The sequence below is a fragment of the Stigmatopora argus genome, chromosome 1 (assembly GCF_051989625.1).
Source record: "Stigmatopora argus isolate UIUO_Sarg chromosome 1, RoL_Sarg_1.0, whole genome shotgun sequence".
Lineage (NCBI taxonomy): Eukaryota > Metazoa > Chordata > Actinopteri > Syngnathiformes > Syngnathidae > Stigmatopora > Stigmatopora argus.
In genome coordinates, this window is record NC_135387.1 from 5,931,712 (window position 1) to 5,945,016 (window position 13,305).

The 13,305-nt window shown below is 39.0% G+C and overlaps 1 protein-coding gene across 2 annotated transcripts; it reads right to left on the bottom strand.

Annotated features, from left to right (window-relative positions):
* Positions 1–718: 718 nt before the first annotated feature.
* ptpn22 (protein tyrosine phosphatase non-receptor type 22) lies at positions 719–11,681 on the bottom strand. 2 transcript variants are annotated; one of them, XM_077615806.1, is made up of 22 exons: positions 11,457–11,681; positions 10,105–10,213; positions 9,790–9,866; positions 9,601–9,696; positions 9,228–9,266; positions 9,086–9,157; positions 8,912–8,971; positions 7,936–8,078; positions 7,087–7,153; positions 6,898–6,975; positions 6,724–6,810; positions 6,168–6,645; positions 5,259–5,336; positions 5,006–5,089; positions 4,863–4,934; positions 3,675–3,820; positions 3,567–3,594; positions 2,749–2,805; positions 2,529–2,635; positions 1,314–1,338; positions 1,172–1,240; positions 719–1,080 (listed from the first exon to the last, which is right to left on the bottom strand). In XM_077615806.1, exons 1-22 carry the CDS (start codon positions 11,556–11,558, stop codon positions 1,019–1,021), a joined length of 2,136 nt encoding a protein of 711 aa, XP_077471932.1. In that variant the 5' UTR covers positions 11,559–11,681; the 3' UTR covers positions 719–1,018. The 2 variants fall into 2 exon arrangements, with proteins under 2 accessions (XP_077471932.1, XP_077471923.1); XM_077615797.1 differs by having other exon boundaries at positions 719–1,240.
* Positions 11,682–13,305: the final 1,624 nt, after the last annotated feature.

The following is a 13,305-nucleotide window of genomic DNA, read 5'->3' on the forward strand; positions in this document are numbered from 1 at the left end:
TTTTTCAAAACACCCCTACATGGAAAACTGCATCCTGGTTGACTGAATATTTCAATCGTTTGTACTTATTGAACCATCTATAGTGAAATGCTTGCTTTTGTGCACCAAGACTATTTTAACGTAGCACTGTCTAAGGCACTGTTTCTTTACCACCTAACTATGAGTTGGAGTTAGGTAATAAACACCAGAAGTGATGAATACTTACTTTTCCAAATAACCTTCATATTCATCCATTATTGGGGCGGCCCTCTGGGGTCCTGGGTTCAAATCCAGGTCGGTCCACCTGTGTGGAGTTTGCTTGTTCTTCCTGGGCCTGCATGGGTTTTCTCCGGGTGCTCCGGTTTACTCCCACATTCCAAAGACATGCATGGTAGGCTGACTGGACACTCTAAATCAGGGGTGGCAAAGTCTGGTCCTCGAGAGCCCCTATCCAGTCTGTTTTCCATGTCTCCCTCCACGAACACACCTGAATCAAATAATGGGAATCGGTATGAAGCTTCTGGACAGGTTGCTGATGAGTTGATCATTTGATTCAGGTGTGGTAGAGAAGGGTGATATGGAAAATAGACTGGATAGGGGCTCTTGAGGACTGGACTTGGCCACCCCTGTTCTAGAAAATATTCATAAAATTGCTCCCTTTTTTTTAAATGCACCTGGAACTCATTTGTTTCTCCTTTTAATCGTTACAAAAAGAATCTCACACATAGAACCTAGTAAATGTGCTTAAAATGTGTTTTAATCCAACTCGTGAATTGATAGCAACAGTCGCAGAAGTTTATAACTTTAAGACATTTGGTGGCCAAAACTTGGACACAAGTTAAGGAGACAAAAAAAAAAGTTTCCCAATGAATTTCTAGAAAAGCATTGACAAGAAAAAAACAAATTTCAGTGAAAGACAAACAGTGCATTCACATCAAGTGATCAAGCATATTATTCATATTATAACCAGTAAGTGACTCGAGTTTACCATTAACTCAGACAGAACACATACTAGATTGAGTAGCAGAGGAACATATTTTTAGAACCAGCTTGGTGGATAATTCCTGGGTCCGTTTGGCTTTCTTAACCTACTTCCAAATCCTGTGGAAAGGAGAAGAAAGCAGTAGAGGTTTTGGTCGCAAATGTACATGTATAATAGGTATGATGATTAAATGAATGGGGTGGGTGTTACCAAATTTAAACATTGACGTCATAACCTCCTTTGCAGATGATGTCAGTAGATTTGGAGTAACTGACTTTACTGAAAACATATTTCGTGTGTTTAATTATCTTTGATGCTTTAATTTTGATCAAATAAATACACGATTACTCACATTTTTGCTTGTCTTTGAACAATTTCTAGAAGAAACAAAAGCAGCAAGTGAGTCAGAATTACAGATAAGATCTTGAGCCTGAACCCAAACCTGGGCCTAAAATGTCAATCATTATTTCAGGTTCAGGTCGGGTTACTAAAACGATCAGTATACTAAAACGATGTGTGGTCTCTTTTGCTGACTTAAAAAAAAAAAAAAATGTTAATAAAAATGTACACTGAAACAATGTGTGGATATTAAACTAAGGAAAATAAATAATTTGGAATTTTGGATAAAAAGAGAAGGCGCTGTAATGTAATTGCAATTGGAGGCGGAGCCGCAGAGCCCGAGCATGCTCTGCGCACGTCACGTGAACGCCGCAAAAAGTTAAGGATAAGCTAAAGACAGGAGAACTGAAAAGAGACACACGCACCGGCAAGAGTGAATTTTGGAAAAGCTTCAAATTGATTGTTGAATATGCTAGAGAAACTTGCGTTGGCTTCGTTGAATGTAGTCAATGTGGTGCTTTGCTCTCTTACAGGTTTTCTTGCAGCCATTTAAACAGTCGAAAACGTCAAACATCTATATTATCATATAAAAGATGTAAATGTTTATACAGTCTTGTTTAACTTAGATTTCGTTACAAAACACAGGGCTTTCATCTGTTATCATAAATCACCACTCCTCAACCTGAACCGGGTCGGGAGTCCTGAGTCCTCACAAATAAAATATGAAATTTCAGGTTTGCTTCAGGCTCGGGCCGGCGGGTGCCAAAAATTAATACCCGCGGCCCAGGCCAGATTTTTTTCGGCCCGATCTTACCTCTAGTCAGAAGGTACTCAGACGTTTGGTCGAAAGACGTTCGGTCCCCGGACGTTTGGTCGACCGGACGTTTCGTAGAACAGACAGGCCGTCGACTGGACGTTTGGTCGCCGGGTTCGCTCCCTCTTATGAGAGGGAGAGAGACAGAGAGTTTACTGTTGAAAGTGAGCAACCAGGTTATCTCTCGCTCTCAAAATTATAATCAGTAAACTCTCTGTCTCTCTCCCTCTCATAAGAGGGAGCGAACCCGGCGACCAAACGTCCGGTCGACAGCCCGTCCGTTCTACCAAACGTCCGGTCGACAGCCCGTCCGTTCTACCAAACGTCCGGTCGACCAAACGTCTTTCGACGAAACGTCCGGTCACGTAGTCAGAATACATGTTATGCAAAGGCTTTTTTTCTGTATGTTAGTACCTTTTTGCAGGGGAAACTCTTATCATTTCTTTTTCCAAATGCGTCTCCTGATGCAACAGCCTCGTGGAGAGAGGCCTTTTGGATGACATCACAATCTCCATCTTGTGCTGATAAGTGCGAAACAGAGCTGATACAGTGGATGCTGTCATGTTGAGCTTTTCAAAGTGTGTGAATGACAATGCTCTGGTGTGCAGCCTCTTTGGATTTGGAGGTTACTCACCACTTCCTCCCTCTGCAACAGCAGTTGTGTGTGACAACCACACTGTAGATAATGGCTCTAGAAAAACAGTTAACAGATATACATACTGCTGAGCATTTCTAAATCGGATGTAATGCTATGAATAAAAGTACGTATACTTCTGTGGAAAAAATCTAGTCAGTGATCTGACAAGAATGCTACAAATGAAGGTCACACTAACAAGGAATTAGTTTGCCTTTCGAAATCAATAGGTTTTGACTATTTTCTTCATTGCTAATGACTGAGGGCCTCATGAAGACAATTTGTGTTTATCCTTTGGTTACAACCGTCTGTCAAGTTTGTATTTAGATGATCTCTGTAGGCCACCTGGTGGAAGAGTGGTTTAATGAAATCGAGGGTTCAATCTCTGGTGGGGAGTTTGTATGTTCTCTGGGTACTCCGGTTTCCTCCCACTTCCCCAAGCTTGGTAAGCTGGTTGAACAGTCTAAATTTCTTCTAGGTATGCATGGTTATTTGTCTCCTTTTGCCCTGTGATTGGCATTCAACCGATTCCCGGGTGTCCCCCGCCTGCTGCCAATAGTTGGCTGGCATATGCTTCAGCACCCCCCACGATCCTTGTGAGGATGAGGGGTACAGAAAATCAATGAATCATCTCAGATGATTACAAACAAAGCCCAACTGCATATAATTTGTTCACCAGTCAGTCGCAAGGCACACCGAGATTAAAACCCATTGACTATTAGGTGTTGTTTGGTGAGTGAACAACTACACTACTACTAACAATTTGCTCATTTCATCATGTAGTTTCTAGTTTTACAAACCTTTACAAAAAAGCCTACCTGTGAAAGGCATTTTTGCTTTCAAACTCTGCAAGAAATAAAGTGAAATAGATGTAACGTGTGCGACACGAAGATACAAATAGAAAGGCAAGGATGCATTTCACTCACTTTACTCCTCGCCCATGGCTTTGTTTCTCGCTCATTTCTGTCTCCAACCAACTTTGAAGTACCTGACCATTCTGAGGACGTGCCAATTATTTTAAGGTTCACTGAAGATTTGACATTTTGCTGACCCAAAACAGCAACGTCCTTGTCTACAAAAAAAAATGTATATATTATGACCACTTGTACAAAAATTGAAACTACAAGAGCTGAACAATTCTAAATAAAACAATCACATTGTCATCTTTGTAAAGGAACATTTTACACAAATTCTCTTGCAGTGAATATCATTCAATTGCATAAGCAGAGCTGCCAACCACTCCGGAATTTCAGGAGTTTCTGCAGAAATGCAACGCAAACTCCGGGACTCTGGACAACCTCCCTAAACTCCGGAAATCCTCAAAAATGTTCATTTAAATTTTTTGGGAAGCAACCATTTCGGAAGAGTACCAAATTTCCAATTTAAATCCCTCGAAAATTCACACTATCAATACGGCTTCCGCCATCTTGATTCAAGTGCACTTTAAACCGGAAGAATTCGGTAACGCGAGTGCATTGTTAATCATCCGAGTTACAAGTTCTGACGAATGATTCGTCTTGTGCGACTTCAGCGTGGCAATCGATTCGGATCGATTGCACAGGTGGATACGTATACCTATAGCTTTAACATTTTCATTTTCATTTTTTTTACAAGGGAAGTAAGTCTTATTAAGGCTGACTAAACCACCAGTCTTTTGTTTTGAAACAAATCCTATCATTTCAGGGATTGTTCCAAAGGAAGTAAAAGTACCACACAGCACTGGTAAGTCTTATCAATACGCAGTCTCCAAAAGGACCGACATTTGCACATTGCACAACATGCAAGTGCGACTTCAGCGTGACAAATGTTGGAATTACTGACTGTAAAATGCACGTAGAAGGACCCAAACACAAAGATGAACTTATTTTCATTATGCTGTACTTTTACAATAGTTTGTAAAGGCACAATATTTCAATTAATGTAAAAACACGATAATAAAAGTTTGATTTAAATTGTCGTCCTACGCTTGTTTTTTTTTTTTTTTAACATTTTATATGGATTTTGCATGAATCGCATTCACTCTGGAAATACTCCGGAAATGGGACATGGGTACCCCTGAGGTAGGCAGCTCTGCATAAGTATATATAATTTGATGAAACAATTATTAAAGACACCTTGATTAAACGCCAACTCGTATGATTCTGGGGTTCTCTCTGGTAGAGATGGTACAGGTGTAACCGGGCTGTCTGGGTATGAAGAGAATTGTGTTTATTGGGATTCTCTTATGTTATGTAACTTTCCTGAGATAAACCCATACCATTTTCTTGAGCAGCATCAGCAATCCCGATTTGTGGAATGTTGACAGTTAGCCTTTCTGATCCAGCCGACAGTTCTGAAGGAACTACCAAAACCCATCACAAAACTAGCTACGATTTAAAGGCACATATCCATGTACACAATGCTGATTTTCTTATATTACACTGAAAAGGGAATGTAAAAAGGGTTCTAGATTTAAGTGTTCCTACTTATTTTTCATTAACTTTGATGGATAGGTCATAGGTAATACCAACCTGTGTCAACAGCTAGTTGGTAGGATTCAGGGGTTCGTTCAGGCAGAGGAGGAGGTACGTCTACATTGGTATGATCTCCTACGTGAGTGGAAAAAAAAAAAAACTTCCCTTACATCAGTGGTTCTCAAATGGAGGAGCGTGCAAGCAAGCCCAGGGGGGTGTGAAGCAATGCCCGGGAGCATCTGCCTTTTGCTGTTCTAAAAGTCAGCGACACCGACTGACTGACTTTCGGCTTTTTCCCTCTGTGATCGCCACAGCAAAACACCATGGGAAAGTTTTTGACAGGCAGGGTTGGAAAGAATGGTGGATTTCAACCAAAATAGTTCTCAAACATACAAGTCACCTGAAAGCTTGGCTTTACTGTTATTTTGGTGAGAGATGTGGAAAGAACAGTATGTTTTCTGTACCAGGCAGCAATCCATATAAGATTGATGATTGAAATAGGCATTCTTGAGTTTAAAAACTGAATCTGTGAGGATTTAATCTGTCATTCAAAATAAATTACTCTATTTTCCATAGAAATAGTTACACTTAATAAATAGTTTGACTGGCCCTGTGATTATATTCAGATGTGAAATATATATGTTTTTTTTCCTCTCTTTGTGCCTTTTTGCCCAGTGAGACGGATGTGACGGCAGATATGTTTTTTTTATTTTTTTTATTCATTCATCTTCCATACCGCCCATCCTTGAAAGAGTTGGGGGGTTCCTGGAGCCTAACCCAGCTGTCTTCGGGCAAAAGGCAGACTACACCATAGACTGGTCGCCTGTCAGTCATAAGGCATGTTTTTATTAATTTTATTTTTTTATTAAGTGGTAAAAACATTCAGAAAAAAATTGAAGCCAAGTTGAGCCAAGTCATTAAAAAGCTAACGAGAGATATTCAATAGAAGAAAAAAAAATCACCCACCTGTGACCAGATTTGAGTCAGGTGCCTGTCTATGGTAATTCAAAGGTGAAGGGGGCCCACTTAAGTATGGACCAACTGTCCATCGCTTTTTCACAGGTGCTTGATTGTCAAAGTATGAGGTGTCGAAGTAGGGGTCCTCCACCATTAGACAGACAGTAGACGCTGCGGGGGGTAACTTTGTAGGGTTCATTGGTGGAAGGTCATCACCATGCTGTGCTTTCTCCACAGTGGTCACTTCTTGACCAATTGGGAGTTCTTGTCTTGATGTTATTTGTCCTCCCTGGCTGATAAGGAGGGCTTCAACAACTGGTTGAGCTTCATTCTGGTGATTGTTTTGGGTTATCAAGGGTCCTTCCGGAGTAGAGGGTGACATTGCCTGTTTCAGCTGCGTGCTGTTAATTTCCCCATTATAGATGCTCTGGAGTTGTGGCTCCTCCTTTTCAGCATATTGTTCACATGGAGATGTTTCCATTGTTACCTTCATTATTAGATAAAGGAATGAGTCAGAATACTTAACCGAGTAAATTTTGGTTCGGTTGTGTTGTTTGTTGATCACCTTGGTTGTGCTTCTTTGTTCACTCACTGACTGCAAGTATCTTCCAAATAACAACCTGATGATGCTGTAGACCAATTCATACTGTTCCTATTGGCAATAAACAACAAAAATATGAATGTATTAAAAGGCTTGACAGATGCCTAATTGCTGATGAAAGAATTCTATGGAAGCTACCTTGGTTTGAACCACAGATGGCCTTTGGGTTCTCATTGTATGAACTAAGTCACATATATTAAAATCTGGAGTGATCATCTAAAACAAATATAAAATAAAATAAGAATAAGAATCCAGGAAACAAGCAGCTAGTTGTAATTCTTGAGGGTAATGATACAATTTAAAAAAGGACTAGGAGACAATTATTACCCCTTTCTTGAGGAGGTTCCAAGTATAATCAATGGCACAAAGAACCCCGGTTCTACCACACCCAGCACTGAAACCACAACCGTGACAGGATTTAAGAACATGGTGACATTAAATCCGTCTCAAAATAGTGTTGAGATATGAAATGATACCAATATTGACTAAATAGTAAATGATAATATTTTTTCTGTCTTGTTTTTCTGTAGTTTGTCAGTCGAGCAAGGCCTGCCAATTTGTTTCATGTCTGTTTTGGGAAGGTGAAATTCTATAAAATGAAAAGAAACACCTCAGTAAAATAACGGATTGTATTTATAATCTTTTGGCATGAATATCATGTAATGTAATTTCATTTTTGTAGACATGAAACTGAACTTGAACTTTAATCTGCAGTAGTGTGTGTATGTGCGTGGATGTGTGTGTGTGGGGGGGGGGGGGATGTTGCGGCTGCGATGTAAAACAGGTGGGGTAGTTGGCTTCCTGTCTGTTAGGAATAGGAGGGTCTTTACATCTAAGGCAGACATCATAAGAAATACACTGAACAAAACAGCACATTGTGAAAAATTGATTGATTTTGTTGCAATTTATTTCATATTGACATCAACCTCCAGCAAACGTATAAAACAGTGTTTGATTGCTTCAAATCGCTTACTATTTGATCTCCACTTAAGATCTAAACTGGATCAACACAACAAAATGTTATAAACCATATATGCACCATTTCATTTGTAGCACACTGTGTTAACTGTGTCAAAATACCTGAAGTTGAAAATTACATTTCCGGGACATACACTTGCCTAATGTTTTAACAGAAAACTGGATTACTATGTTATTGTACGAATATGCAAATCTGACCTGCAGTGGATGCACAAAGGGATGTCATCATTGGACTGATAGGTACGCATTTCTTCCAACATGTCCAAGATGGAAGGAATAAAATCTGGGACTCCATGGTCCGGCCAATGGACATAATGCAGCTGTATCAATTTTTTTTCACACTAGAGAAAGTGAGACCCCAGACACAAAGGCATGAAAAAATAGTAATATTATTATCTCATTGAAAAATTTGAAAAAGTGAAAAAACATGCATCATGAGAAAGAGAAGATCCAATTTCTGGAGAATTTGTGTGGGCATCATTTGCTCTCTCCCGCGCAGGTAATTTCTTGTAGCTTTACAATCAGTTCTGATTAATGTTGAGGCATTTTTGGGTAACTTTTTTGTTGATATATTTGATGTCACTTTCATTGTCCAATTCATTTTGACTGGAAAGGACAAATAAACAATGGTTAATTTCTCCCTCCAAGCCAAAATAATTGGATACTATATAGAACGATCAATCTCACTGAAAGCTATGCATTTACGGACAGACTTCCCAGTTTAAATTGAGCTGAGTTTTAATTGGTCTATTGTATGTCTATTGTTTTCTTTGAAGGGCAATGACTTCATTTTGTGTCACATGTTTTTTTTAATTTTAGGGTACTTTCTTGTCCCTTCCAGTAAAATGCAGGTCCCTTCCTGTACAATTTGTGTCATTCTGGGGCCGTTTACCGTTTATTTTGTAGCTTTGGGAGCTTTTTCAGGTCACTTCCTTTTGTTCATTTCTTCATTTTCTGAACCACCTATCCTGACAGGTGCTGGAGCCTAGCCAGCTAACTACGGGCACCAGGGAAGGGACACCCTGAATCGGTGGCCAACCAATCGCAGGGCGCAAAGAGATTGACAACCGCGCTACCTAGAGAAAACCCACACAACCGCAGGCAGAACATGCAAACTCCTCACAGTGAGGACTGATCTGGGATCGAACCCATGACGCTGATAATCATCACTTACATTATCATATGTCAATCTTAATGTCCTTGTCAGATAGGCTCCTTTGTCTTCCTCGCCATCCTGTACAAAAGTTTTTTCACTTATTTTTACTCCTTGGCCTTTTTATTTCGTAAATAAAATATTATACATATAGTATACAGGATTGGCCGTAGTCATCCAGGTGATAATACTCACACAGTAGATGATGAAAGGCCCACATAAAAGTGATGTCTCATCCTTGAGCGGCCAATAACGCTCACATTTTTTCTGAAAACAGGAAATGTAATGATGACCATAAAAAAGGGCCAATGTTGATATCAATGTGATAATTTCTCACCTTCCCCAATTCAAATTCCCGACAGGCCATAACAATGACCTAGTGGAAGTAGAAACAAAGTGAGTGCATCAGTTTGTCTCTGTTGCAGTATTTAGCTTGTCAGTTTAGTCACGTAATTAGCAAAAACTACAAAACTGATTTCCACGAAACTTTCTAGAAGGCCATAACAGGACCTATTTTATATTGCTGGGGCACCAGATTGAAGTGCAATTGAATAATCATCACTTGAATTGAGATGAAGTGCGACAATGGTCAATGGTGTGCTGCAGCGGTGGCAAAAAAGCTGTGTATAGGCGTCAATTTGTGTGCAGCATTATATATGGCCACCTATAATATGGGGATCTACAAGTGAATATCAATAATCAGCTTGTACTTTTATGTCATACTCCCACAGCATCCTCCAAAAGTCTTGCACTGTGTGAGGTAATGGACCCTGAGTAGCAATGTAAGCTTTGGCACCTGTCACTCCCTGCAAATAAATATTAGTTATAAGGTACATAAGGTTATCTACAATGTAAATGCAACAGGAACGCATTTTTCATACTGTAAATGATCTGTTTACCTTTATGAAATTGGCATTAATGTAGTCAGAGTCGTCTTTCGACGTAGTAAACGTGAGCTTCACTCTGCTGTGGTCAACTATGAAGGATGTTATTGAACAATAAAAGGTCAAATAGACAAATAGGGGGATACAATCATTTTTTCTTTCCCATTAGATGCAGTTATGTTTTAGCTTTGGTGGCTTTGGTCTCATACGTTCAATTTTTCTCTAGGATATTTAAGCAAAGTTTCAACTTTCGTTTTAATGTGAGGTTAAAACAATAAAAATGTCATCAGGTCCATCCATATTTACACATATGGTTTGAATGAAGCTTACATGAAAGTATGTCTTTGTATCTGTTCTTCCTGATGTTTTCCTGAATTTCTGCTGATTTACTGGTGTAGGTCTTGTCATTGCGATATTTAATTGACTGATTTCTCAATCTCTGTAAATAGAGAAAAACAAAAAATATGAATACGTATTTATAGGTTAATAACCAAATGGTGGCATGTCACACTTCGTATTCCTACAACCTATTTTTAATGCTAAGAACATGGCAACAGCCATAACTCCCACAGTCGGATATGAATCATTTGCACATGTTCAGAATCAGTGACTCATTTTACTACAAAACAGACACAGATAAACTGAAAGGACTTCTGTTGGTCATCTACATTATCAACTAAAAGGGTGATTGATTAAATGGAGTCAAAGAGATTTTTGTAGAGAACATCTCTCAGTTCCGCTGAGTTTGTCAGTCAACAGTTTCACCATGCCCACAACAGTTAGTTTATAGACAACAAGTTTCACAATGACCAGTTTTTCGTATCAAAACGCATCTGTAGCAAACAGGTTTGACAGTTTAACATCTTGACAAACATCCCTGACATTCATGATCCTCCCGACCGTTAGCCTTTGTCTGATAGGTCTGATATAAAGGTGTCATCTCATTTTCTGAACTGCTTTATCCTTACTAGGGTCGCGGGGGGTGCTGGAACCTGACTTCGGGCCAGAGCCGGGGGACACCCTGAATTAGGTCTGCACTAAAAACTGAGCCAATTATACATCCATTCATTTTCCGAACCGCTTATCCTCACGAGGGTCGTGGAGGGTGCTGGAGCCTATCCCAGCTAACTACGTACGGGTTTTAGGCGGAAGGCACCCTGAATCGCTGGCCAGCCAACTGCAGGTCGCAAATTATACAATTAAGGCCTTTTGTTCTTCAAACATAAAACATGTTGACTTTAATGCTGAATGAGGTTCCTGAAATAAATTGATAAAAATGTACTTTTATGTACTTTTTTTTTCAAAAGCGATATTCAAAAATCATAATAGTAATTGTCTTGAAGTGTAGTGTCAGGATTAATCGGGAACAGATCAAAATACAACACACGTGAATTGTTATATGAATCGTATCGCCAGATATGAGGCATTAGTCTGAAATAGAGCCAGGAAGATAATGTAAATGTAGCACTATCAAACAATTACAGTTCACATTGTGAATTTGTGTGAGTTGAAGTTCAAATCTTGGTGATGTTCATTCTGTTCATGGCCCTTCATTGAACAGGATGAAGTAGTACCATAATAGGGTTTTTATTACAAAAGTTAGTTTTTTTCCCTGAAGTAATTTATTTAATCCCAGTTTCAGAAAACTTGGATATTTGTTGTACGTTGAATCAACAGCTTACCATAAACTCCTTGTCCTCGTTGTCTTGCCTCTCCAATTGTGTCAGCATGTTTCTCACCACGCAGGCCTGCTGCGAATCCATTACTGCATCTTCTCTGTCCATGACAGTTCACCTTTCATGTCAGGACACAGCGCCACAGGTCTGAGGTTAGAATGACAACAGGGCGTTGACAAAGCCTCCTGCCACCGCTACACTTCTATATATGACATTTTTTAAATCAAGGAAGTAAGGTGAAAGAAAGAAATAGGAAGTTTGTGTTTCCGTATATTTCTTACTGGGTCCTAAAGTCACTCGAATCAGTATTAAAGTGTATGTTTTCAGGTAACTCACTATTGCAAATGCACGGTAAATACATACTGATAGGTGAACCAAGAAAAATTATCATATGAAAGTAATTTGGGAGATTTTCACTTTGTACTTAGTATTAATTTATACTAATAACATTTGTACTAATAACATTTGGGGACTAGGTGGAGGAATATGAACCATCAACAATTTACAGTATGAACAGGTAGACACCGTTTGAAACATATTTTGTTCGTTTTCCAATTTAATTTTCAAAATCTATTTTTATATTTTGGTCATTCATAAACTAATCTACCAACATGCTTTAGATGTTCTTCAATGACTCCTTAAATACTTCTCTTTTTGTGTTTGTTTTATTCTTTTTTACGAGTACTTTTTTAACCTACCCATTTATTATTAATTGGGAAAATTACGTGCACAAAATCTGCTCTACTCAAAACCAATGGATTTCAGTAGATGTAATGTAGCAGGCCTGCGCTGACAAGGGTCTCCCAACATTCTATCAAGGTCCTTTATTAATTAATAAATTAAAACATTTTTTCAAACTAGGTTAACGGTTATTCAAGTCTAAAATTTGACTCTTGCAACAGCATATTTTTGTAAGTGTTGCTTCATTTCTAGCTGACTTCCATTCATAATTCTTATAAGCCTCTATGACAATGACTTGATTATTTTATAGATTCAGAAGGTTTATATAGAAATATTATACATAGTACATATTTTATACCATGAGGGGATTTCTCAGAAAGCCATTGTCATAATTCATTCATCCATTTTTCATTCATTTTCTGAACAACTTTATCCTCAATAGCGTCGCGGGGGGTGCTGGGACCTATCCCAGCTGACTTCGGGCCAGAGGCAGGGGATACCCCGAATCGGGGGCCAGTTGATCGCAGGGCACGAGGAGACGGACAACCATTCACTCTCACACTCATACCTAGGGGCAATTTAGAGTCTTCAATCAGCCTACCATTCATGTTTTGGGAATTTGGGAGGAAGCCGGAGTACCGGGAGAAAACCGCAGGCCCGGGGAGAACATGCAAACTCCACACAGGTGCACAGACCTGGATCTGAACCCAGGACCCAGAGTTGTGAGGCCGATGTGCTAACCACTGTAGCAAGGGTTTCTTGAGGTGGGAAATGTTTGAGAACCATGGCTTTAAAGACCAGAGTCAGTGAATATCATTCGCCCCTCCCAGTCAAAATGGAGTGGACATCTAGCACTGTCAATGTAAATGTATAATAAATATAATTAGACATCTGTTGGCGTCGATGCCAATTAGTATTTTGTATCTATGAGGAAATATATCCACTTTAGAATGTTATTATTCCGTGTATTTTTTATAAATGTAGTATTTATTAACATATTGATTTAGAAAATGTATTCTTCATTAGAAAAACATGTATCAAAATACAAAAAAATAAGACGAGTTTTTTTTAATTATCAAAAATTGTCAAATCTTTTAAGAGTTCAAATGTCAATTTTTAAATCGGTCTACTACAGTAAACACTGTCCCCGAAAGAGTTAAATATGAGACTGTTT